The sequence below is a fragment of the Dermacentor andersoni genome, chromosome 8 (genome assembly GCF_023375885.2).
Source record: "Dermacentor andersoni chromosome 8, qqDerAnde1_hic_scaffold, whole genome shotgun sequence".
Classification (NCBI taxonomy): Eukaryota; Metazoa; Arthropoda; class Arachnida; order Ixodida; family Ixodidae; genus Dermacentor; species Dermacentor andersoni.
This window is the reverse complement of record NC_092821.1, coordinates 27,190,776-27,218,758: the sequence shown is the minus strand read 5'-3', so window position 1 is coordinate 27,218,758 and position 27,983 is coordinate 27,190,776. Positions and strand designations below refer to the sequence as shown.

The 27,983-nt window shown below is 43.8% G+C and overlaps 1 protein-coding gene across 5 annotated transcripts in view; it reads left to right on the top strand.

Annotated features, from left to right (window-relative positions):
• The window catches only part of LOC126526230 (uncharacterized), a 233,582-nt gene that overhangs the window by 121,570 nt on the left and 84,029 nt on the right, over positions 1-27,983 (top strand). For all 5 annotated transcript variants that reach the window (XM_050174148.3, XM_055068109.2, XM_055068110.2 and 2 more), the window contains 3 exons: positions 15,617-15,681; positions 18,433-18,589; positions 20,108-20,178. In XM_050174148.3, the coding sequence (XP_050030105.2) occupies positions 15,617-15,681; positions 18,433-18,589; positions 20,108-20,178 (293 nt within the window). The remainder of the gene's footprint in view (positions 1-15,616; positions 15,682-18,432; positions 18,590-20,107; positions 20,179-27,983) is intronic.

Sequence of the window (27,983 nt, the reverse complement as noted above, 5' to 3'; positions counted from 1 at the left end):
AATCAAAAGCTACTTCGAGCCTATTAAAATCCCAGTTATCTTTCACAAATGCAAGAATTCCTCCTCCTCTTCGATTTTCTCGGCACAAAGCACTCTGAGTAACCCCTGAGTGTGTATCTACTTTGTTCACTTGCATTCAGATTAATCTCGGTAATCACAATTACATCGATGTTAAAGAGTCTCGTCTGTAAGTATGCGCATACTTGATCCCAATTTTTTTTTATGCTGCGCCATTTATGTGTACTAAGCCAAGTTCTAGTTTAATTTTGTTGTCAGCTAGGTTATTTGTAACGTGAAGGTCCCAATCATGAAAACTGAACGAGGCCATCTAGGACATTTTCGCAAGATCATTCTCAGTCGTAATGCTTATCACACTCGCGCCTTCCGCCTTTCGAACTAGAATCTTGCCGTTTCGTGTCCAGACAAACTTGTAGTCGAGCTCTTTGGCAAGTTTTCTGCATTTCCAAGAAAGTTCTTTCTGCGTTTTCGTTAAGTTTTCATTGATGAAAATTTTGTTTTTTCAGAGGACATTTTTTCTTTGACAGCCACAAGTCTCGGTTTGCTTGTTCTGTAAACCTGACGATTATACGAGCAATTTCGTCCTTCTGTGCCTTCAATCTGTGTACCCCTTCCAAAGAGTGCCTTTCAGGCAAGGGGACATAAGCTTGCCGCTAAGATCCACCAAGAGCTGGTACAGATCCTGACCTTCTGTGTGTGGAACACCGTGTATTTCGACATTTTTCCTTCTTGAGTACTGCTCAGCACTTTCAACACATCCTCTAAGCTTTGAGATTTCATTGTTTTTAAATTTTTTCCGGTTCTTCTGTGGTTTTCTGCAATTGAGCAATTTGTCTCTGCTGATCCTCGACCTTTTTCAGGAGCTCTTCAAACTTGGCTGCCAAGAAGTCTATTGACTTTTCAATAGTCGCAGTTGTGGCGCACTGCTTCTCTACCTTTTTTTCAAGGTTTTCAAGCGTACACAAGACTTCCACTAGCTTCTTATTTAGGCCGTCGATCAGCTTAGCCAAAGAGCCCTGCCCTCCTGACCCAGTTAATTTCTTTTGCGGGGGCGTTTCCGTGCCACTGCTATCAGAATCAGTGTCATCATTTTTTGTTTTCTTTTGCACGTGTCGCATTCCCAAGCCTTGACTTCATCCTTATCCATTTTTGTTCAAATTATTTTTGTAGACACCAGAACATTTACCGATATGATAATTTTTGCTGCATCGATTGCAAGTTAGATGTTCGTCATTTTCGAGATTTTTCGAACATGTCAAACACTTCTGCAGCATTATTGTACTAGGCTCTATTCAGCACTTTCAGGTAATGCGAACACAAAACGATGAAGCGAGCACAAAACAAGGCAAACCTTAACAACGAACAGCCAGCAGCCAGCAGCCAGCAGGACTACAGGGCAACACTATGGCAACACTATGGCAGCGGCAGCAGCAACGCTGTAAGTTGACTCTTAACACAATAGTAAGAAATGATTTGAAGACCAACCTGTAACAAGCAGGATTCATCGATTAGTACGTGTTCCCACGAGCTGCCACCGCTGCCAAATGATCGGCAAGGAGCAAAACGCCGCCTTATGACAGCTCCCGAAGCTTGCTAGGTGCGCATGCGCTGGGCGAAGATCCTGGAAACGGCGAAGCGAGATGATCAGCGCATCGGGGCTTCCGGCGTGGCACTCTTTGCAGCGCTTCCCGCAGGGTACAGAACCGGGTCAAAAGCCACGTACGGTGGCTTGCATCAGCAATGCATGGAAGCTGTAACAAGCAGGATTCCTCGATTAGTACGTCTTCCCACGAGCTGCCACCGCTGCCAAAATCGCGGGGCATTAGTGGGATACAAGTACATCTGTTGGCAAAACACAAAAATACTTCAAGCACTCATATTTACTTTGCAACCCTTTCATACATTTCCTTCGAAGCCACAAACGAGCAGCAACAATAATGCATTTTTGATATACCCGTGGTGATATTAAGATGCCTTGGTGTGAGCCTAAGGGAGTAAAAATGCAAAAATAGTTAGAATAGCCTGATGCATTGTGTCAGTGTACGTGGACGGGACAACATGTAGCAGTCATACGCAAGAACTTTAAAAGACCTACAATGAAAGCGAGGATTTTAACTGATTGCCTTGCCACACATGCTTTGAATGGCATTCAAACATCTGCTGCCCAAGGCCTCTTATTTGGCGACGTTTTTGTGCGCATTGGAACACCACCCCAAAAGCGAATGGAGCAGTACTGCTGCACAGAATATGCATCTGTTACATGTGGGAATAAAGCAATTGTGTAAAGTAGCCATAAATCAGTTGCAGCAAAGATATTCAAACTTCCTAGAACGGCTTCAGCCAGACGTGTCTAACTGTCAATAAATGCAATGACATCACTCATGCAGTATACAACTTTACAAACTTGATAGGTCGTTTCATCATCATCATCATCATCAGCCTGATTACGCCCACTGCAGGGCAAAGGCCTCTCCCATACTTCTCCAACTACCCCGGTCATGTACTAATTGTGGCCATGTTGACCCTCCAAACTTCCTAATCTCATCTGCCCACCTAACTTTCTGTCGCCCCCTGCTACGCTTCCCTTCCCTCGGAATCCAGTCCGTAACCCTTAATGACCATCGGTTATCTTCCCTCCTCATTACATGTCCTGCCCATGCCCATTTCTTTTTCTTGATTTCAACTAAGATGTCATTAACGCGCGTTTGTTCCCTCACCCAATCTGCTCTTTTCTTATCCCTTAACGTTACACCTATAATTTTTCTTTCCATAGCTCGTTGCGTCGTCCTCAATTTAAGTAGAACCCTTTTCGTAAGCCTCCAGGTTTCTGCCCCGTACGTGAGTACTGGTAAGACACAGCTGTTGTACACTTTTCTCTTGAGGGATAATGGCAACCTGCTGTTCATGATCTGCGAATGCCTGCCAAACGCACCCCAGCCCATTCTTATTCTTCTGATTATTTCACTCTCATGATCTGGATCAGCAGTCACTACCTGTCCTAAGTAGATGTATTCTCTTACCACTTCCAGTGCCTCGCTACCTATCGTAAACTGCTGTTCCCTTCCGAGACTGTTAAACATTACTTTAGTTTTCTGCAGATTCATTTTTAGTCCCACCCTTCTGCTCTGCCTCTCCAGATCAGTGAGCATGCATTGCAGTTGGTCCCCTGAGTTACTAAGCAAGGCAATATCATCAGCGAAGCGCAAGTTACTAAGGTATTCTCCATTTACTCTTATCCCCAATTCTTCCCAATCCAGGTCTCTGAATACCTCCTGTAAACACGCTGTGAATAGCATTGGAGAGATCGTATCTCCCTGCCTGACGCCTTTCTTTATTGGGATTTTGTTGCTTTCTTTATGGAGGAGTACAGTGGCTGTAGAGCCGCTATAGATATCTTTCAGTATTTTTACATACGGCTCGTCTACACCCTGATTCCGCAATGCCTCCATGACTGCTGAGGTTTCGACTGAATCAAACGCTTTCTCGTAATCAATGAAAGCTATATATAATGGTTGGTTATATTCCGCACATTTCTCTATCACCTGATTGATAGTGTGAATATGATCTATTGTTGAGTAGCCTTTACGGAATCCTGCCTGGTCCTTTGGTTGACGGAAGTCTAAGGTGTTCCGGATTCTATTGGCAATTACCTTAGTAAATACTTTGTAGGCAACGGACAGTAAGCTGATCGGTCTATAATTTTTCAAGTCTTTGGCGTCGCCTTTCTTATGGATTAGGATTATGTTAGCGTTCTTCCAAGATTCCGGTACGCTCGAGGTCTTGAGGCATTGCGTATAGAGGCTGGCCAGTTTTTCTAGAACAATCTGCCCACCATCCTTCAGCAAATCTGCTGTTACCTGATCCTCCCCAGCTGCCTTCCCCCTTTGCATAGCTCCCAAGGGTTTCTTTACTTCTTCCGGCGTTACTTCTGGGATATCGAATTCCTCTAGATTATTCTCTCTTCCATTATCATCGTGGGTGCCACTCGTACTGTACAAATCTCTATAGAACTCCTCAGCCACTTGAACTATCTCATCCATATTAGTAATGATATTGCCGGCTTTGTCTCTTAGCGCATACATCTGATTCTTGCCAATTCCTAGTTTCTTCTTCACTGCTTTTAGGCTTCCTCCGTTTCTGAGAGCTTGTTCAATTCTATCCATGTTATACTTCCTTATGTCAGCTGTCTTACGCTTGTTGATTAACTTCGAAAGTTCTGCCAGTTCTATTCTAGCTGTAGGGTTAGAGGCTTTCATACATTGGCGTTTCTTGATCAGATCTTTCGTCTCCTGCGATAGCTTACTGGTATCCTGTCTAACGGAGTTACCACCGACTTCTATTGCACACTCCTTAATGATGCCCACAAGATTGTCGTTCATTGCTTCAACACTAAGATCCTCTTCGTGGCTTAAAGCCGAATACCTGTTCTGTAGCTTGATCTGGAATTCCTCTATTTTCCCTCTTAGCGCTAACTCAATGATCGGCTTCTTATGTACCAGTTTCCTCCGTTCCCTCCTCAGGTCTAGGCTAATTCGAGTTCTTACCATCCTGTGGTCACTGCAGCGCACCTTACCGAGCACGTCCACATCTTGTATGATGCCAGGGTTAGCGCAGAGTATGAAATCTATTTCATTTCTAGTCTCGCCGTTCGGGCTCCTCCATGTCCACTTTCGGTTATTCCGCTTGCGGAAGAAGGTATTCATTATCCTCATATTATTCTGTTCTGCAAACTCTACTAATACCTCCCCCCTGCTATTCCTAGTGCCTATGCCATATTCCCCCACTGCCTTGTCTCCAGCATGCTTCTTGCCTACCTTGGCATTGAAATCGCCCATCAGTATAGTGTATTTTGTTTTCACTCTACCCATCGCCGATTCCACGTCTTCGTAGAAGCTTTCGACTTCCTGGTCATCATGACTGGATGTAGGGGCGTAGACCTGTACAACCTTCATTTTGTACCTCTTATTAAGTTTCACAACAAGACATGCCACCCTCTCGTTAATGCTATAGAATTCCTGTATGTTACCAGCTATATTCTTATTAATCAGGAATCCGACTCCTAGTTCTCGTCTCTCCGCTAAGCCCCGGTAGCACAGGACGTGCCCGCTCCTTAACACTGTATATGCTTCTTTTGGCCTCCTAACTTCACTGAGCCCTATTATATCCCATTTACTGCCCTCTAATTCTTCCAATAGCACTGCTAGACTCGCCTCACTAGATAATGTTCTTGCGTTAAACGTTGCCAGGTTCATATTCCAATGGCGTCCAAACAGTCCTTATTACTACAATTTTCTTGTATTTAGCCACGGTAAACGCGGCTTCCCGTACAGCTCAACTATAGAATATCCATAAGCATAGTGTCTTACAAGGAGTCTTCTACATTCTTTTTGACAAATTACTTCTGAACATGTATTTACAAGAAATTATACCTCTATTGAATAGAGGTATGAAATTTCAAAAACAGTAATTGCCAAATTCTATATTTTCTTGCTTGTAGAGTGAAAAAATTAAATGCGCAGAATGCACCATGAAAGAAATCTATATGTACTTTTACAGCAATGTTCCATAATTACTTGCCCTATACTCATAAGTACAATGTTCATGTAAATTTGCCTTTTGCTCGGCTAGCTTGAACTGTGGCAGACAGGCAGCTGAGAAGCACTTTGCTCAAAGCAAATGCCAACTCGTGGCGTCACATGCTTTGGCAGAGCACGCAGCAATGATTAAGTACAAGAGTGACTGGATCAACTCCAGTATAACTGACCAGCAAAGGAACTGGAAGCCACACCTATACCTGTGGTGTCCCTAGAGATACAATCAACAGGACACAAGCTTATCGAAACGAACGAACCCTCTCCCCGCATTATGTGCGGGGCTTGCGTCACATGCAAAAGCCTGCTTAAATGGGCACTTCTACTTTTTTGCCCCATTGTGAATAAGGCTTTCGTGCAGAATCCAAACTGTCTAGCTTTTAATGTTTTATTTGTTTAGTCCATGTCTTTCTTTGTCATCTTTCAACCCGACCAGACAAGCTTCTGTCACACTCTCACTGATATAACTTTTGTGCGAAAGCATTAAAGCACTTTTTGCCGAAAGCATGTATTTAAGTGGTAGAGCAAATTTTTCCAGGCGCTGTAGAGCACATTATTCACAGTTAGAAATTTCAATTCGAGTAGAATGCATCAAATAATTACAGCATATTAAAAAGTGAATATTTCAAGAATTAAGTGCAAGGCAGCTTGAGCTTGAAACAAGCATCCTTGTGACACCTTGGTTAACCGAGGAAAAGTAAAATGAATTCTTCGCATTACAGATAAGTAACTGCAAAGAACAAGCTTTATCGTACGCCAAGTGAAAAAGGACAAAGAAATGGAGAAAAAGTATGCTATGTAACAGTGAATGCTTACCGTTCAGCTGCGCTGTCATGGTGGCTTGCAATTACTGCACTGGGCTGATTGTCATGATTCATTAGTTGCCTTTACCACGTTGCCAACTGAAGTTTCAGTAATGTAGAAAGGAGACCAGCCTGAAGCGAACCTGCACTTGGTACTCATAGTGACCTTCTAACATTAAAAGTTTAATGATTTGTTATAAGTTTGAGGAACTGAACTCTCTTACTGTGACTAGGAATTCAGCAGCTACCTAATAAAGCAACAAAATATACTGTTCTATGCAAATATTTTCAGTAGATGAAGTACGGTATGCAATACATTAGTGTGACCGATTGGAGGGAAGAATATAGGCACTCAGGCAATAGTGTGGGAAGTTAACTTCATAAGACTGCATAATGAAAAGACAAACAGGATACACGTCTGGACACCTCATGCATCTCTACGAAGTTCTTAGAAAGGCAGTTTGGCTAGATTAATATATAGCCTTTGTGGAGTATATTATACGCACTTACTCAAGCCCCCCCCCCCCCCCCCCCCACCCCCCCATTATATTTCACGCAGTGGAGGCTACTTCGGTAAGTTGATTAAACTGAGGGCCCTGCAGATCACCAAAAGATAAAATTCATATTAACTGCCACTACAAATTCTGAAAATGGCACATACAGAAAAATGATTGCATGTTACTCAAACGTATCCTACAACTCGCAAGGTAGTGATGGTTTTGTACGCACTTTTGTGAAAGCACGCAGATCAGGTGCTTTATTGTTGTGCTGTCCAGCTTCCAGCAGTGCAGCAGATTCCTGCGGGGTGTAGGGATGCCACCAGAAAGGGCATAGCCTTCAAGAGTAAGAAATTTTTATTTATAGCACTGCGAAGGTGGACAATTGTGATTTCCCAAAGTCATGTGGAATTGCAAAAAGAACCTCACACAGGCAGGTACATAAATCTGCATCTGGTCATGCAAATGGTTCTTCGTTATATCTCAGGACGTTGCAGCGCTATTTTGTACCAATTTCAGTAAGGAAATAAATCAGTGGAAAACATCAGACTACCAAGACAATATTCCCCAAAACTCAAATATGCAGTAAAACATAGAACATTGGGTTAAGAAATGAATGTTGAGCACATGAAAAAACAATTTGAAACCTAAGCCGTCATTTCGTAGCGATGTTCTTCGCTCTTCGTTGGTAATCTGACCAACGCCCTGGCCCTTGTTTTACGTACTGGAATAGCCGGCCGTTAACGGTGGGGGATGAGTGGCATAGAATCGAGTGGGAAGTATTGCTAGAAAACTTCAATCTTTAATTTATTACGCAGTGCTTTAATTTATTTATTCATTTATTTATTCATTTAACGCAGAGGCTCCCGAAGGAGTAAAGCGTGAAGAGAGGATGCAGGTAATCAGCAAAAAGAAAGGAGTACAATGAAATTGTACATTCTTAGCAAGTAAACATGAAAAAACAAATATCCAACAATAGAAATAACTCGATAAATGAAACGTCACGACCGTGTGAAGTAGCAATAAAAGAGTACCAAGAAATTACACAAATGGGAGTTGGTGATCGCAAGAGCTGACATCCTGTTCCTGATGCCATATATATATATATATATATATATATATATATAAATGTCTCTATGAAAAAGAAACTTCGTTATTGTAATATGGGACTATATATGCCCTGCAATGTAGAAGACCAGTACGAGGAGGCACCCAAGAACAGAATCAATAAAGACAGGTTCTCGCAACGCGCGCCTTCAAACCGAGCTGTATACATGAAAAAGGCTTCATAGAAGCTGATATCTGTTCAAGCGTCAAACATATCAATCGTGTACGCGACGCATGTGAGACATCGACGTGTACATTACACATGTACAGTCGTGGTGTTGACAGCGTAAAACGTAGAAGGGACGCGAGACGAGAAGACGACAACACGAGCGTTGACTTTAAGCAACGTTTATTCAAGAAAAGCACGGCTTTTTTATACATTTGCCCAAACGTGTCGCCGACACGTCATTGCACATCATTTGAAACACGCACTTCTGAGCACTCAAGAAAATGATTTCAAAGGAGTCACAAAGGTACGCGCCAAACTCGCGTACCTTTCAAGACGTGGTCGCAAAAGGCTCCTTCGTATCACACGTTCCGTTTCACCTTCGTTTTTCTGGCGCAAATCCCTTTGAACTTCCGATGAACTGCAGCGCCAGGAAAGCACAACCTTCAGCAAAGTCGAGCCCAAGTACCAGGCATTTCACGAGAGAGTTCGGGCAGGCAGCTCGGCAGAACAAAGGCTGCTCGGACAGGCACTGCAGTAGGGCACTTTTGACACTGGTGCGTCGCACGAAACACACAGCGAACTCTTAGCGTTACACGAGTCCAGAGGTGCTGCGCTGGATAATGCACAGGATAAGGAGCACATTTTGTCTAGGCATTCAACTACCCCTTTACTGCAACGAGCACTCAGGCACAGCCAACGTCGTCGGGGGTAGAAACGGATGGATGGATGGTTACGAGCGTCCCCTTTGCAACGTGCCGGTGGTTTGCACCACAAAGCTCTTGCTATTATACTGCCTAATATCCTACCTAGGTTAAAAAAAAAAGAAAGAAAAATCCCGATGAGCTCCCAAAGCCAAATTTTCGGACCCCCTATTGCGAACTCTGCTTTCGTATCTCTCTCTTTTTTGTCCTTTCCCTACTTTTCTTGCATCAGTCCTCTAATCGCCTCTTACTAATCGCTATTGCGGACGAGCTTACGTTTCCCGTGCTGTCGCTGAACCCAAGGGCTTCAAGGAGGCCAGTGGTGCTTAAATCAACCACTGGGCAGATATCTTCCCATTCTAACAAAACATGCTCCATAGTTTCCCTAGCTTACCACAGCAAGCACATGCTTCTTCCTTCTTATACCTTGCTTTATAGGTGCGTGTTCTAAGGCATCGAGATCTCGCTTCGAAAAGTAATGAGCTTCCCTTTGAGTAATCATAAATTGTTTCTTTCCTGATTTTGTTTTTTTATTCTTAAGCAGTCACTCATGGCATGTTTCTTTCGCATTGCCGCCACCTATGAGATTATTTCAGCCTCTCTGACTTTCCGCTTGAGTTACACAGGAAACAGAGGGCGCAAAGGACGAGCCACCAAGACTAGACAGGACAAGAGCTAACTTTCAACGTCCTGTCCTTGTGGATTGTCCTTTGCGCACTGTACTTCCAGTGTAACTATGTTTTACCAACCAGCCCAATCCTACACTCTTCCGAACGTTCCGCTTGAGGTTCTTTGTTGCTGTGTTGCTCACTCTACGGGCCGTGTACTTGCTGGTAAGCTTCCTAGTACTGCAAATCAATGATTTTAATGTACAGATAGCTTAACACTCTCCCAACCCATATACATTTTCCATATTCCTCAGCCGGTCTTCATACTCAATTTTACTGCGAGCTTCCCTTACTTCAAAACTAGCCCAGCCCATATCACCCTGCACAGCTTCATCTGTAGTCTTCCCGTGAGCGCCCAATGCGAGGCGACCCACTGACCTTTGGTTCCCGTCGAGTCCTGATTGTGCTCCTGATTTAAAGCAAACAACCACATTTCCAAATTAAGTCCTGGTACCATTACACCTTTTCCACATACCTCGGAGGATCTGGTACCTATTGTATCCCCATAGCGCTGTGTGCTGCATTTCTGCTTATTGCTGCATTTCTCTTCCCCTTTACTGTTACTGTTTTTTTTTTCTGTTTCCATATATCTATTGCATTCGCTTATCCATATACTAAGGTATTTATATTCTCCTACCCGTGGTATTTCCCGACCCTGTATTGCCACTTTCTGATCACTGTTTTCATTGAATACCATAACACCTGATTTTCTAAGACTAAATTGCAAACCTAAGTTCTTGCCTTCCTGTCCATAGATATTATAGCCAGACGTTACAAATCACTTTGCTTGTTAGCTAGCAGCACAATGGGCTCCGAATAATATAAACCTGGAAGCTGCTGCTCTACTAGTGTACGCGCCTGTTTGTATGAGAGATTAAATCCGGTATTACTTCCTTCCAGCGCCCTCTCCATCCTCAGCATGTACATCATAAACAGTAGTGGGAATAAAGAGCACCCCTGCCTCAGTCACTTGTTGACATCAACTTTCTCCTCGCTCCTCATCCCTTCCCATTCAACGCAAACCATTCAACGCAAATGGTATTTTCTAAATAGGTCTCTCAAAAACGCTGTAGACAATCGTCGCCTAAGCCTTCTCCTTCTAGAATGTCCCACAAAATGTTGTGGTCTACGTTGTCATAAGCTCCTGTAATGTCTAAGAAGGCCACATATAACAGTCTGCTTTCGGCTCTTGATGTTTAAATACATTGAGTAAGAACAAATATCTTATCATCCAAACGCCTAGCTATTCTGAAGCCATTCTGAAGTTCTCTAGAAATGCCATTATTCTCTGACCATGCTTGCAGCTTTAATTTGGCTGCCTGCATAGCTAGCCTGTATATTACCGCGTCGCTTGTCTACCACGTCGCCGACTGTCTTATATTCGCCTTTGTTTAAAAGCTTTTCCACTGCTTTCACGAGAGCTTCCTTACTTTTCTGTCCTAGTGTATTAATCAGTCTAACTGGAACCTCGTCTAGCCATGTGGCTTTGTGCTTAGGAATTCTCTCTTGTTTTCTTACAATTGATATCGCCAGCTGCTTTTCCATCTGTTTTCATTTCATGCTCTTTTTTTGTTCAAATACAACCTCATTATTTCCGTGGAAATATTCGGCTGTTACTTTTAGGGTGCAATTTAGTGCTGCTTCTCTTTCCAGTTTGCTTCCATCTTAGTCTAGGCTATGTTGTTCAAATGGTTGTTGACTTCCTTCCTAATAATTTTATGTGGTTCCAAAATATAGTTGGCGAGGCCTTCTTCCCACGTATTTCTGACAACGAACGATAACTTTCACCTTTTATCTTTGATTGCACCAGTATTTGAACCACAAGCTTTTTCTCCCGGTATATTTCCCATTTACTGGCTACTTCATCCTGCTGCTAACTGCGCCTTCTTTGACTACCTGTGCTCTCGGATGCTTCCTGTCGTTCGGCAATCACTTCTCGTATCTCCCTGTTCCACCAGCTTTTCGGTTTGGTTTTTCCTTTCCAACGAAGATGCTGTTTCTCTTTCCGTATTTCAGGTGTTATTACACTTATAAGCTCACTATATTCCTACCCTTTACTTGGCAATTTGCAAAGTTCGTCCTCGACTGTAGTGACTATATTTGTTATTTGTTCAGCGTTGAAATTTGGACGGGCCATCTTGAACTCCTTGCGCTCTTTTCGAACTACATATTCATGTTCAAAATGATGCGTTTATGGTCACTTCCTATGCTCCTATATCCTCCCCCCCCCCCCCCCCCCCCCCCATCAATGACTATTTCTTGGAACTCCGAAACAAACACTGCAGCAGCACCACACTGCGGTTAGCGTGTACTGCGGTTAACCAAGTGGATTTAACCTGCAAGATTCGCGTCCGCTTCAGGCGCATGCAGTTTGGAAAAGCAGGGCCTTCGATATTCGAGTTTGTTACTCAAGGACGGCCGGTATTTAGGCCCCATTTGTTGAGCTGACAGTCCCTGGGCAGGCTTACTCATTTGTGAGACATACAGGGACTTAAGCCGGACCATGGGCGAACTGTGGTTGTGGAACACGAGGCAAAAAGCACTGCCCGTGCAACTCTATCTGCTTGCAATAGCGGGCGGCCTACGGGCATCTTTGATGGCCACCGAGCACAGATTCATGATCACCGCTCATATGCAGGCTTCCTATGGCGCCAAGTGTCGTGTTTTCTAGAATGTGTGTCCTCATATTGAATTGGCGAGACCATATTTCCTCTTAGCGTCAGGAATAAAGATGACAAAACTTGGCGCTGGCTGGCCTGCTTCAGCAGCTGGATCTTCGGCTGATGTGCGGCAAGCGTACTGTTTGCACGCACGCGTAAACAAACAGATGCGGCCGCGCTAGGTTCACTTTTGCTAATTTCATTGCTCAGCCAGACAATCGTAAATTATTCAGTTGTGCACCCAATTCGTGCTGTCGTATTCTGTTCGACCACTAATCTCAACACAGCGATCACCCTTAGCTATGAAAAGAAAGAAACACTTCTAACCGCGGCTGCAGGTACTGCATTTGTGAGACAACCAAGTTTTGTGCGCAATTTGTACAGAATAGTACAAGAAAGGTTTCTTAAGAAGCCGAGGTAAAAGAAACAAGCGTCGCGAACAAAAGAACAGACTTACAATATGTCAAGCAATACAATAGTGCAACTGTTTTAGATGGCGCAGTGGTAGCGTCTCTGCTGCACACGGACAAGTAAATGGTTGGATTCCCAATGTGTAAAACTCTTTATTTTTTAAATAGAAGAAACATTATAAATAGACATGTTCACTTGATAGGGCAAATATATTTTACCTTTGCTTCAGCTGATTACATGTGCATGCGAAGCAACAAGTTAATCTGTCTCGTTGTTTTCTTTTAAGCTGCACGAAATAATTATCACTTTGACACTGTGGTATATTCGTGCTAGTTACTATTGCTATTCGTGTATTTGTGCCATTCATGTAGTACCAGTTTTGCATGTTATGGATCTTTATTTCAGTGTTGAATGAGCAAATAAATTGAATGCAGCTGTTTAATTTTATTTAAATAAAAGAACACCGCCAACCATCTTGAAACCAACTTTCTTCAAACGTGAGTGAGATAAGACCCTACAAATTTTTTAAACTTTCTTTTAACAAACTTGCTTCTAACGAAAGTAAGAACAGAGCCTATCAACCTTTCTAAAACATTATATTAAGAAAATGTTTAAACGAAAGTAAGAAAAGAGTCTACCAACTTTTTTAGCAAACTTTCTTCAAACGAAAGTAAAAACGGAGCCTGCCAACTTTCTTGTAACATGCGTTAATCGCAAGTAAAAGTGAATAGGATGGTAATAAAGTCGGTAGAAAGTTGCAAATAATTCTGAAGAAAGTAAGGATGCATTTTTGTATGCATTTTCACTATAGAGTGAAAGATATTGAATTGAAAACTGGAATCCACCTGTGCGCTCTGGAAAGTGTTCCACCGCGCTGAATAGACGTTTCGGCACGTCGCTCCGGCACTGACTGCCCGCGGCTGTGGTACGCTGTACCCTGGCGCTGCTACCAACAACGCGTTCCGCTTTTCACTGGGAATTGCGATTATTTTGGCGCCACATTAAGGGCCACGCATAAATCTTAAGCGACAAATAAGGAAAACCAGGCTTATTGCACGTGTTGGAAGCTACGCTAAGCCATGCCTAAATAGAGCGGTTGAATAAACACTTCCCAAGGAACCGTGATGGGAACAATTTCGTTGTGATAGGCGTGTGTAGAGAGAAGTACGATACGTATCAAGCAGCATTTAAGGCTTTTGCAGCTGTTGTATCTCAGTCAGACATACCCATTTTGGAAGACTAACTAATAACGTGCAAACACTGTGGTATATAGTGATTGCCTAAATCAAGGAAATTAAATGAGAGAATCGGTAAATATATTTCACCATTCCGTTAGGTGGTCGTTGCGCTTTAGATAAATGCCCGAAAACCGGCAATATATGATCACGTTTTACATAGGGAGATATTTTTCTTACGCAGACATGCATGTGCATACATGGCCAGCATGCAAGTTTTATATGGGCAACATTGCGGGTACCTTTTAGAGCGCAGCTCTTGGGCGTCCGTTCCTTCTTCGAGCGGCGTTCCCGATGTAACCGAGCGAACGAGCGCAGCGGATGAAAGCGTGATCGTGGAGCGCAACAGGGGATGAAAAAAAGCGGGGAGAGAGAACAGCGCAAGGAAGAAGGGGGAGGAGGAAGGTGCAGCTTGAGCATGAGGTGGAAAGCGGGATGGAATGTTTGGCGAAAGCATGAGGAAGGCATAGTGCGGTGCAAGCGTAGTGTCTACGACGACGACCACTACGAGATGGCTCCAGTGTTGCGCGCCGTCGTCTTTTCGACGAAGACTTCTTTATGTTCCTTCGGTCACAGCTTTCCAGCGGCTAACAAATGTTAACCGTTACTCCTCGATGCACGACGCAGCTGGACTGTCGGAAGTTTCTCGAATGGTATCCATAGTTCCATCCGTTGGCTCTTCAGATGAAGGCTTTTTGTAATCTAAGCATATGCACGACGCAAATTGTGTGCTACTTTCTGGAAGCCAAGCAGCAGCAGTGAGTACATTGGAACCTTTGACGACTTATGCATAAAAGCCGGCGCGCTTGACCCGTAGATCAGATTGTCGACGATTGCTGATTCTGCTGCTTGTCTCTCTGAAATTATTGGCCTCAATATATGGCGAAATGAGAACGCGTACAAAACTTCGCCCAAGTTTCGCATTAGGGAATATCGTAATCGTCGGTGAATTTTCGAATTATTTATAACCCATATATTACATCCACAATTATATGCACCGCAGTAGCGGCCGACCCAAAGAGGACCTAGCGGCCAGGCAGCGACGCCAGAGTTGGTGAAGTAGTCAAACAAAAAGCTTCGCTTACTTAACGTACCGCTGCCTGTCGCGAGTGTGTTGGTGACACGCGTGGTGTGAAAGGGTAGCTTTTCCAGGACCACTTTATCTACTCTGCAGACACATAGCACCATGAAAACAAGGTAAAAAAGATATTGCAAACAAAATTCACTCGATATTTTTTTGCGTTGATGCTAACCATCTATGGTATCCAAAAAAGCCTTATTTGAGGCAAATGCTTTTCTTTTCGCCGGTCACCATGACTATTGGCTGACAACTGCGAAAGTTCATGAGAACGAGCAGTCGCAGCGTGAGAACATTCTTCAGAACACTAGCTTCCTCATTCCGAGTAAGGAAGGAGCGCACACATTAGTCACCCCAGACTCATTTGGCTTCTTGGATATTGGACGCCTCGGAAAGTACTTAATTTCAGTGTGATGCTCTCACATGACAAAACTAAGAAATGTCAGCGCGAGAAGCTGTGTCATTGCGGGGTGCGCCTCTCCGCTCGTGTTTTCACCTGATAACCACGAAATCACCTGCGCTGAGGTGAACATGGCTCAACATACGTGGTCAGTATTTAAGATTAATATGAGCAACTTCGCGGGAAGACTTGTAAAGAAATTCAATGTTCTAATTCGTACTCGTCAGTGTGAAACAACCTTGGAGAATGGTTCGCTCTAATAACGGCTGCATTTTCAGAACCAGCCGGGCGCCATCAACGCTTGGTACCTTCTGGGCGAGGCTGCGAAGCAGTATAAAGGAGTGTAAGTTCCGGCACCATTCTATTTACAAGTATTGGCTCTCTTCTGCTCCAGCTCCTTATAATTGTTTTTGACAAGGAAATCGATTTAGTTGCTGAGTTTTAGGCAGTTTATGTGCCTTAGGACAAAGTGCTATAGCCAAAAAGCTTGCAATGTAGATATATGCCCTCTTGTAGCGGGCCAGCTACATCATTTAGCGTAGTTTTCAGTAAAGCGTAAATCCCTTCATCATGACATGTACCGCATCAGGACGTCTGTACCGAAACCGATGCAATGGGGGAATCTATCTGCCTTCATTTCTTTGTTTTATTTTATTTCTATTTGTGCCGAATAACGACACCACCCTTCACGAGTTCATCAGCGCTATGCTAAAGCTTTACAGCTGGGTTGCACCGCTAGGCGGAGCCTTGCCTACCTGTCAGCTCCGCTGAACGTGTAACGAGGGGCAGGAACATTTACATAATTGATTATTATGCGACCTAAATTTAAGGCTGATGGGATGCATAGGCCATAGAGAATACATGCCTATAGTGAAGTTGTGTGATGGCACAGTGGTTACGCCAACACGCCTTGTAGAATTTTCACTACTCAAATAATGACAGTGTTCTGAAGCGCGGTATAAATTCGCAGAGAAAATGTTGACTGGCAACAGTAAATGTACAAAATCTCAATTTAATCACTGAACGTTTGTGTGTGTGTGTGGGGTCGCGAGCGCGATCCACACTTGATTTTCAGTTAGCCGGAGAAAACTGAAATTTTCCTTATTGGCTAAATTATGTCTGTAATTGTTTCAGAAAAAAAACTAAATGAATTCTCGAGGCTGCAGCGCAGTCTCGCGACATTAGCTGGATATATTTAGCAAGCTAATATTACTCGCATGACAAGTTTTCGTCTAATATTAGCCTATTAACTTTGGCGCGCACGTCCCAATTGTGCAATTGAAGCCAAGTGGCGTCCATAGATCATGAGCATAGCATAAGCTTCGAGATATACGCCTTAAGATGTTGTAAGGAAATGTAATGTAGTATGTAAAAGTTGTCAACACTTCCATCTTTCCACAGGGGAACGTATTCTAAAGATGTATCAGCCAAAAATTACGCAAAGTATAGTGTTTCGCGCAGATGCATACCGACTAATTAGAGTTAGAACCTGATTCTCGACTTTGCATATGTATCCTGAAGTAACTAATTTAAATATCGTATAGGGTACTTTTATACCCATCTATGCCTCCAAATTGTAACGTTTTACTTTTGTAATATGTCAAAGAGTAAACGCTACCAACCCCAGAACAGAGTAGGCCGACCCTCGTAAGGTATGATCTACAAAAGGTTGAATTATTTTTGAAGAGAAATTGCGGCACTGTATACTTTTTGAAATAATTCTCGCAGTGACGACTAAAAACTAATAAGACGACGTGGACTGTTTAAATACCATTCCAGAAACTTCGCAACTCTTGTTTCGTGCCAAAAAAAAAAAAGAAAAAAAACCTTAGTTTACGAGAAAATTGCATCTGAAGGGTCCGAATACCTTTTTCGAAATTCAAATCTCCCGCCACCCTACTGATGGAGTGGTTACACTGCATATGCCATCACCGCCCTTTGCTGCCGTCGGTGAGTAAAACTGCACCCGACAGGCGATACTACCGAGCCGAGACAGTTAACGTTAGAATCCGGCGTTGCAGCTGCTTTTTGGCCTAGTGGCGTAGACTGTTCGGACATCCCGCGATATCACGTGGAAATTGAATTGTCTGCTACTTGCAGTTTGTGCGAGTTTCACGAGCCAGCAAAAGCAGGGCAGCACTACGTGAGCACAAAACTAGCGAAACGCGAAAGCGTGGGCGGCGAAAATTAAGCGAAAACGAAACCTTTCGACCACCCGCGTCGTTGTCAAGGGTAATTTCAATGAGTTCTTTTTTCTAAAATTGAAATTTAGAAACTTCACCGGCTACATGTGGACAAGTAGCGGGTTATTTTGTCGTGTAATACAGTACAAGGTCTTTTTGCAACGACTACTTGAGTACAAGTGACAGAACTTACCTGATGAGTGCTTTCGTCATCGGGCAAGTGCTTGAAAGTCCCGGAGGAGTCTCGAATGATGTCCTGCATTTACCCAAATTTTTCGAGTATTAAGGCTTTGTTCGCAATAATACTGACCTCTTAGAGAGTCTCGAACACTAATCTATCGCTTTACCTTGACTTAATATTTAAGGAAACCGTCCAACTTACCATGACAGAAAAAATTCTATAATTATTTGCTCTTGCGCTCATTTGCAGCCAATCTGCACTATTCCATCAAATCTCTGATGTAGAATGCGATGCCGCATGCGATGCTATCACAAGCTGGCAGTGAGTTATCACCGACAGATGGCGCATATATCGGTGAAAATAGTCAAAGTAGAATTTTCTAGGTTGTAAGGCGAGTACAGTTTTAAGAATTTTAGTAGATAGTTGTGGTTCTCTAGCTCACTTCCGTAGCCGGGAAACAGTCGAACAATTGTAACGATCTCACACTAGGAAACAGAAAAAAAACTCTTCTTCAAATGAAGGCTGTTTGTTGCAGTTGAGGCCATCAGTGTAGAAATTGAAGAGTATGGCGTTACCGAGGAGGGTGAGTGCGGTTTTACTTCCTTTTATTTGAGCTCTTTCCATCAGTCGATAATGCGGATTTTGGTTGCACTGGATGATGTAAGGACACAATAACTTCAACAAGACCAAGTCTTTAGAACGAACCCGCTGCTTGTTCTGCGTCCCGCAGCGTCCGGCCGCACGACTTCACCGGCTACATGTGGATGTGGGCGGCACTGAAATATGGCGACGAGGACCTGTGGAGTGAACACGCGGTCCAGTTCGTGAAGACCGAGAGGCAGGCCTACTCCATGGTCACCACCGAAGAGGAGGAGCGAAAGTACAAGGTTAGCTTTTGAACGCAGCGGATGCTGTTCAGGGGACCTTATACGAGGTTTGGCTGTTGCCAACAAAGTGCGGTTTGTAGATCACGCGGAGACGATCATCTTCTGCAAGTTTTCAAGCGATGTATGCTGTGAAAACAGTTCAAATTCAAACAGCTTGAACAACCCTTCCCTTTTAGAAGTAAGCCCTTGAGCCTGCCCTTGAGGAGACGCTACCGGCATGGCGCCTGCAGAGGAAACTAGCCAGCCATCAGTGCCATTAAATACATCTTGTGGTAAAATGCAAAGCTTACCAAAACGCCTGCAGGAGAGCGTTAGTGAGAATGGGAAGAAAGGATATAGGAGAGTGTTCCGACAGAAAAGTTGGCAGAATTTCGGCTGCGATGTTGTAGAAGCCAGGAGGTAAAGTTCTTTCTCGCAACATGGTTGAGGTAACAGCAAAGATGGCTTAACGCGGGGACAACTGGCTGGGTGGTGCAGCTCACCTCCTGATCTTTTCGCAGTCAATAATTTGTTTCCTCATTCCCGCTTACTTCTACAAAAAAAAAAAAATGCTGCACTAGTGCAGTAATTGGATGGCTTCCTGCAATGCATAGTGTGCGAGCGAAATTTTGGGGGAGTGGGATACGCCTTTCCATATTGCCAGAATTATGGGTTGTAGCTCCATTTGCGAAAATTGCCTGCGATACTGAGCACGATTTTCAAGAATAGCTCTGTATTCGCGTATAGTAAATGCCTTTTCCTGCTCGCCCTAGACGGCTAATCAGAGAGCGAAGATATGGCAGTTGTAATCTGAAGTATCGTCACGGAGCTGATTAAGAACGCAGCATCCACGTTGAACAGCAATGTAGGCTGATTTGCTGCACGATTGAGGTGTCTGCTGAGCGGCGCGCCTGGAAGCTCAGATCGAAGTTTTCTGCAAATAAAAATATGCGTGAATAAAAACCACTTACGTGCACGTTCTTATGCACTTGATGCAAGGAAGTTTCGAAGGTTCACATACGCGAAAAAAATAATGCAGCGATTCTAGTTAGCCTTTCTTAATTTTGTCATTCACATGGGAGGTACCAAGGCGAATGGAAACATTCCTAATGTGACATGATAGATTAATAAGAAGCACTCCTTTCAGGCATGCAGTTGGACTTTCCAGAAACCTTGGAATTTAATCGCAACGGCTAGTTGGTGCCGCCAGCACTGCTTTCGTTTCCATAGGACATACTGCGCGACAACGGACAGCTGACGACTCACGTAAACAATTTATTCACGCGGAATAAGTGAGCGCAAAGAAGAGAGTTTGATCGGTACTGAAGGCGTCCGTTAAAATATCCTTTCATTGAATAACTGCCATTACATGGTGCATTGACTGTAGCAAGAGAATCTATCCGCAACATTCCGTAAACCACTTTAGCAGTCGGGAAAAAGTTTGCCTGTGCTTTTTGAAGTGTCCTAGCATTTGTGTCCAGGAATGCCTTGAAGGCATGCGCATTGGCGGTGTATTCCTCTTCCCCTTCTTCCCTACAGGCACGCATCGTGGACTTAGTACACGCCAGGATCGGTGCAATGACTCTAGCGAATATCGCTAACAGTTACAAGTAAGTATGGGGCCATATTCGCGAGGTCTTTAGACTTATAGCTCGATTAGGAAAGTTTTCATGCCAGTCAAGCTATGAGATATTTATAGAACCCGTTTTCTAGCCTGATTCGGTTTTCAGTGCCCCATCGTCTGAATCAGTACTTGTTTGTAGGCGAAGCAAGGTGGACCGTGTTTTTGAATACATTCGATCTTTTATGTTTAGCTCCATAGCTGCAGAACTTTCCGCTACTTCGCGCACGCACAAGCCAAGTCTTTTGCCGGCTTTACAGGTACGTGGCAAGATGTTCAGTGGACCAGCCCACCCCTAAAAGATTGCCCCAAATCGTAGTTCTTTTTAATTCCGTCGCGAAATTGCCGCGATTTTTTCAAGATGCGGATTAATCCACACAGGGCAGTGGCATCACGCGTTGCCTGAGCTCTCTGGTAGTCGAAATGTGTTCGCGACAAGAGTGCACGGAAATCCAACCTGGCCTGAAGTGCTCCGCAAACTCAGACAACCGGCCAGCTACAAATTTCACGAACATTACAAATCCGAAAAGCAAATTTTTGTTTGTCACCAAACAACGAATGACGATCGTGAGCACAGCGGCTTCCCTCCAAAATTTTTGAATGACACTTATGGATAGCTTGAGTGATATCAGTTTCAGTTTATTTCTTTAATAAGGAGACATACATGTTTACATAAGTATACAGAAGGAGGTCCCAGAGCATGTGGCTGAAAGGGGACCTCCTGTTAGAAAATATATGCATTAAAGGAAATACAAGGCATAAAACAGCAATACAATAGTCACTATGAGGAAGATTATTCAAAGTATATGTACAAACTGTAAAGTAATGTAAAGTCAATAGCTAGTCGTACAATTAAAACAGTAGTTTAAGGCATTCGCAACAGAACAAACCAAAATACTTATAAAGGCTAAAAATGAGAGAAAAAAAAACTAAAGAAAAAAGAGAAAAAGACGGCAAGGAAATGAGCAGGAGTGAAGTGAATAGCTTAGATATGTGGATTATTTTGGCTATCTAGTAGAAAAGTGAATAATGTTTTCTTGAAGAAACTCAAAGACGAAGAGTGCTTGACATTTAATGGGAGGCTGTTCCAAGTGGATAATGCTGCGAAATATCCAGATTGTTTTCCATAATTAGTATGTATTAGTGGCAATAAGAAATTGTTGTTAGCTGCAAACCTTGTGCGGTTCAAGTTAACCAAAGTAGCCGCAGAAAATATATTTACTGGAGAAGGATTACGTATTACCTTAAATAACGTTATGGCTAATTTATATTTAACAATATTTTTTACTGAAAGTATTCTGTGGTTGAAAAGCATATCAGAAGCACTGCAGTTGAATGAGCTGAATGACAATATCCGGATGGCTTGATTTTGCAAATGCTGTAGTGGTGCTATATGAGTTGGATATGTGTTACCCAATGCTGTAATGCAATAATTAAGATGGCTGTGAATGAAAGAATAATACAAGGTCAGCAATGTTGGTTTGCTAAAATAATATCTAGATTTAAGTAAAATTCTAATACCGGGAGAAATTTTGCGCTTCAAATAGGCGATATGCTTTGTAAATTTTAGGTTTGAGTCAAGAATTATTCCAAGAAATGAGCATTCATTAACTGCACTGATGTTAAGAGAGTTTAGGTTGACAGTGGGAATGAACTCTGGTGTCCTGTGATTCGAATGAAAAAGCATAAAAGACGTTTTGGTAAGATTTATGCTTAGCGAGTTAACCTGGCCCCACGTTAAAATATTTTTCAGATCAGTGTTTAGCTTAGTAGTCAGGGAAGTTAGTGAACTATCGGTTGCAAGTAATGTAGTGTCATCGGAGTAAAGAAAGGCCTCAGTTTCTGTTAAACAACCGGGTAAATCATTTATATAAAGCAGGAATAGTAGCCGGCCAAGTACAGACCCCTGCGGGACCCCTTTATTGGTTATTCTGAAATTAGGAAGTGAGGAACTAAAATACACAGCTTGTTGTCTATCTGTTAGGTAACTTTTTATAAGTGCTAATGCTGGGCCATCGATGCCTACTGCTCGTAGTTTAGTAAGTAAAATGACGTGGTTTATTGATTCAAATGCTTTGGATAAGTCGATAAAAACAGATCCTGCGTAGAAACCGGCATCTATAGCGCCTTTTATTTTATCCGTGAAAGAAAGTATAGCACAATCAGTCGAGGATCCTACCCTGAAGCCAAATTGATTTGGCGAAAGAATGTTAAATTTTGAGAAGTATTTGGTTAAGCGTTTTTCAATACCTTTTTCGATAATCTTGCTACAGAAAGGAAGAATAGCAATAGGGCGATAATTACAAATGTAGGAGCGGTCACCCTTTATAAATACTGGAATAATTCTTGCTTTTTTCAGTTGACTAGGAAATACTCCAGTCTTAAAGATCAAATTGATCACATGAGATAACGGGCGAGCGATAAGATGAACTACTAATTTAATATTAATAGAACTGATTTCGTCCAGACCTGCTCCTGTAACCTTTAAATTTTGTATGATATTAATTATTTAATCTGGGCCAGTTGGAAATAGGTACAATGATTGTAAGCATCGCTGAAATGATAGTTGATTATCAGTGGTATGATCAGAGGAATGGTCACAAAAGAACTTATTAAATGCGTTCGCGATTTCATCTGCTTGTTCATACGTGGCGTCTGATGAATGAAGTGTACTTATTGGTTTAGCCCGATGGGTTCGGTTCAAGAAGGAATTTATTACATTCCACTGCCGTTTTGAATCTGCGCCGGCTTCAGCTATTCTTAATTCATAAAATTTTCTTTTGGCTACCCTGAGCAGCCGGTTTAGCAGGTTACAATAGATCTTATAGCGAGTTTTGAGTCGAATGTTAAAAGGGCGGTGTTTAACTTTTCGGTACAGGTTATCTTTTTACGTAGGCTAGTGAGTAGACCATTGGTTAACCAAGGGTTCTGTAAAGCTGGGACATGTCTTCTGCATTTTACAAAGCTTGTAGAATTAACGATACATTTCTTTATGTTCTCCGAGAAGTCATTAAATGCAAATTCAGCGTTTGATTCTGAAAACACAGAACACCAATTTAGCTCACCAACGCGAGCGATGAAGTCGTCTTTATTAATCACGGCTTTATAGAATTCATGATAAGGCTTATGTAATTGATAAGGAAGTTTAAAAAAGACAGGAAAATGGTCAGTGATGTTCATTTCAAGTATACCGCAAACTGGAGGGCACATACGGTTGGAAAATGTGATCTATTAAGGTGGCCGAAGCCCCTAACTTACATCTAGTTGGAAGCGAAACCAATGATTCGAAGCCAAATCCATGAAGGCAGTTAGTGTAGGCAGTAGTAGCAGAGCTGCAGTCATCCAGAAGATTGATGTTAATGTCACCAAGAAGCACAACATCGTTCTTTTCTGAAGACAACTTACCAAGTATGGCGTTCAGGTCATTGCAAAAAGCAGATATGGAAGTTGAAGGTGAGCGATACAGGCAACCGACAATTGTCTGGTTCGCATCTTCCAGTTCGATCCACACAGCTTCACAATTTGGCATTGAAAATGATATGTCATGTCTTCGTTTGTAACGCACATTTGAAGATATAAAAACAGCGACACCTCCGTAGCTTTGATGAGGGTGGTAGCAATACTCCGAAGCATAAGAGGGAAAGCCAAATAAATCATTATCTGCATCTGAAAGCCAAGTTTCAGAAATGCAGATGAGAGAAAATGTGTGGTCTAAAGATGCTAAAAAGTTGGGGATTTCATCATGGTGTTTTTTAGACTTCGAGCGTTAAAGTGAATAGCAGATAGGCATGGGTTCCTAAAAAAAGATTTATGTTCTTCAGTTGAAAAATAAGATGACATTACCGAACGCAACAAAATAGGTTAATATTCTGACCCTCCTACAACTACCGGAAGACCGATAAATCACCCTCTGACAAGATACGAAAGACTCGACTGTCGCTCGTCTTGCTTTTATTTGGCAATTCTCGGTCCATAGAAATTGCCATCCCTTTTTCCTTTTCAGTGATTGAGCCTTCGCAAACAGCACTTTGTTTTCTCTGGTCAGGGGATCATTAATATAAATGGGAACATGATTCGGCCCTGCGAAGCCGATATCTTTAGAATTTAGGCGAGCCTTTCGTGCCTTAGAAACAAAATCCTGCTTCTTTGTCCTTGAGCAGAACCGAGCAATAATGTTCTTATTGCCCGTTCCCGACCTCGTTGGGACGCGGTGTACAACATCGATGTCGTCGTCAGAAATGGGACAGCATATTCTTTCACCGACGGCTTTCATGATCGCAAGACAGTTCTCGCCCTGTGTGCATGCTAGTCCCTTGATTTCCACATTGTTTATTCTTGACCGCTGCTCAAATTCAGACAGGCGTTTGCAGAGTGCTTCATTCTCCGTTTTTAGTTCTTTGTTAGCTGCGGTCAAAGTAGCATTTTGAGCTCGGGCTTCTTCAACCATTGAGTTGAGCATGTCGACACTTTGAATCAGAGACGCCATATCACGCTTCATTTCAGCAACGTTTGGGTCTGTTGACAGCTTCAGTGAACACTTTTTTACAAGATCAGCGACTGCCTCGTCACATCGACCCTTGAGCATGGCTTCTAGCTGATCAATTCGTTTCGCGAGCTCCGCACAAGTAGGCATAGTGACAAGCACAAAAATAATACGAGCACCTCGAGCAGCAGCAGTCACGGAAGAAACGGTAAATTGAATGAATGCTTTACCAGCAGCGGCACTAACCTGCAAAACGAAGCAGTATATTTTTCCTGAAGTTCGTAGTTTCCGGCCGTGACCACTGCTGCCAAATGATGCCAAGTCGATTCCGCCGTCCTTCTTATACCAACAAGAGCGCGACGTCACGATCACGAAGGTGCGCAGGGGAGGCTATCGACTCAGGTGGTCCACGCAGCCAGCTTGCCCCGGTGATGAACGAAGATTGATGACGAATACGATGCAGAAGACGCAGACACAGCATGTGGGCCGAAGTGACCATGCGTGGCTTGCAGGTATACAGGACAAGCACTGCAAAAGCAAGCAGAATATTTTTCCTGAAGTTCGTAGTTTCCGGCCGTCACCACTGCTGCCAAATGATGCCAAGTCGATTCCGCTGTCCTTCTTATACCAACAAGAGCGCGACGTCACGATCAGGAAGGTGCGCAGAGGAGGCTATCGACTCAGGTGGTCCACGCAGCCAGCTTGCCCCGGTGATGAACGAAGATTGATGACGAATACGATGCAGAGGACGCAGACACAGCACGTGCGCCGAAGTGACCATGCGTGGCTTGCAGGTATAGAGGACGAGCACTGCAAAAGCAAGCAGAATATTTTTCCTGAAGTTCGTAGTTTCCGGCCGTGACCACTGCTGCCAAATGATTTCACATTAACCCGGTTTCACATTAACCCGATCAACAGTGGACTAGAAAGATGTCTCGGCCTGGGGAATTGTCTCTGTCACGACCGTCACAAAAATGTTTGCTCGTTGAAATCTTGGCTCCAGGCTGAGGCTTCCCTTGATTATCAATGTCGCGCAACTGTAGCGTTCAACTCTTTTCAACATCTTTGGCTTGCTTGAATGCATACCCAGTTTCTTAAAGCGAAGCTTTCTTTGGCTCTTCCTTCGACTTTCGCACTGCTGCTTTCGGCTGCTGTCATTCACACCGCCTCCGGCGGTGGATCAGAACGTGTGGCGATGACAGGCGCGAGTAAGAAAGGAAAGGCGACGGCAGAAACAAATTTTCTCCCCACCGCGTCGAATGTGCACAATACCCTCGGGAGCTCATTGGCCATAGCCATCTTAGCTGCTTGACAGCCGTAATTATCCGTGACTCCCCTCAGAACCATAGCAGAAACTGCAGTGCTTCCCTTTCTACTAACATGCGAGGCCAGAGGGGACGCAGATAGAACTGCAGAGAGAAGGAAATGGAGAAGAGGCAGTTCCCATATAAGAGAGTGGGGAGGGTACGTGGGAAGGCAAGGAAACCCAACTAATATACGACAACGGTTGTGGATACACAGGATAAGCTTAATTTCAAGGTACAGTACAGTACCTTACTGCTATTTCGGAAAAATAAACGCTTTGCAAATATGTGAAGGGGCCAACTTACGCAGGGCGCGCAGAAGCTGAGCCGATATAATTAATGCGCGCCGCCGGGTCCAGGAGACACTACTGAAGGGGCAACCGTCAAAGCAACACTTCTATGCCCGCCACGATAGCTTTGCGGCTATGGCATTGCTAGAGGTCGCTGATTTGATCCATATCGCGGCAGCCGCATTTCCACGAAGCGAAATAGAAAACGCACGTGCACTTAGATTTCGGGACACGTTAAAGGTCATCACGGTGTCAAAATTAATCCGGACTCCTCCACTACGGCTTGCCTCACATTCCGAATGTGGTTTTGGCGCATACAGCCCCATATATCATTCAAGTTTAGTACTTCTGCCATAATGGGATGTGCCATGTGAGGCAATGACAACGCTCAACCCTCTCGGAGGTTATAAAATATCGTAGCGAAGTGACGCAGCTGTTCGTTTTGACGCACCAGCTCACCAGGGAGCCGACAATAAGGGGTGATGAGCTCCCGCAGGGGCAAGTCCAGATCCGTAGGTAGGATGACAACGAGAGGTAGCATTCGATCAACTAGGCTTATTAACTTGGCATTTACTTTAAGTTTACACTGTACAAATATTAGCATATAAAACGATGTCATACCCATCCTCGACGGCCTGCCTGACCGGCCTGGTCTCCCATGGTGAAGTGGGGCCTTGTGCCGCTGTCTCCTTGCTCTCTCTTAAAAACAACCCAGACCATTCCTTAAATGGCTTTCTGCAGCACTTAAAGGACCCGCGGACCGGAGGGTGGCGCAGGCTTCTCTACCGATGGGTTATTTCGATCAATCAGGCAGACCGACAGCATCCAATAAGAGCCAAAGTTTAAGAGGCCAAAAATGGTCACGTAAACACTCCACATACAAAATCTATTCGCCCATAACTGATCAATTTTTGACACCCGATACATCCGAGCGTGGGAAGAGGGCGCGACACGTGCACGTAGTGACTGTCAGGTGCGGCGGCGTCGGCCGGGCGTGAGCACATGCCCGAGGCGCCGTCGCTGTCAGTTCTGCGCAAAGGCCTCTCCCGCATCGAGGAGCCCACAACATTCGCGGAAAGAGAGAAAAGGGCCCGTGGTAAACTCTCTTCGGGACAATATGGTTCAGAACGCCGCAAGCAAACACCTCTCCCTGCTTGTTCTGTGTACTACACAGACAAAGATCAGCGGTGCACGCAATGTAACGTTTAACATCAATTCACCGCTCTCGTGTTAGACTAAACGTTGAAGAAATTAAGCTTTAGCCGTCAACATAACCCCTAATTATCGTCATTTAAAGCATCCAGCGCGGAAAGCTTCGCTTACATCGATTCCCACAGGGCGTAGGAAGTGCATAATGTTTTCATGAAACCATAAATTGCGTTCTGCAAAGATCTGCTAGCAATAATTGGGCTTCTTTTTGTGTTTATTTAGTGTCCTTGTTCACCCTCTTGCCGCTGGCACGTGCTCTACGCGCTATGCCAGCTCTGTCTCATGCTTTCTACGCCGATGACATACTCTGGGTGACCACCTGCAATTTCGGCGACATGGAGACCACTCTACAGGCAGGTGTGGACGCGGTGGCCACTCACGCCCGGGCTATCGGGTTGAGCTGTTCCCCAATGAAATCTGAGCTTTTCCTCCTTCGGTCGGGGCGTATGGTTCCCCTGTCGTTTTCTCCACTCACCGTCTCCCTTGACGGCACACCACTTCCTGTCGT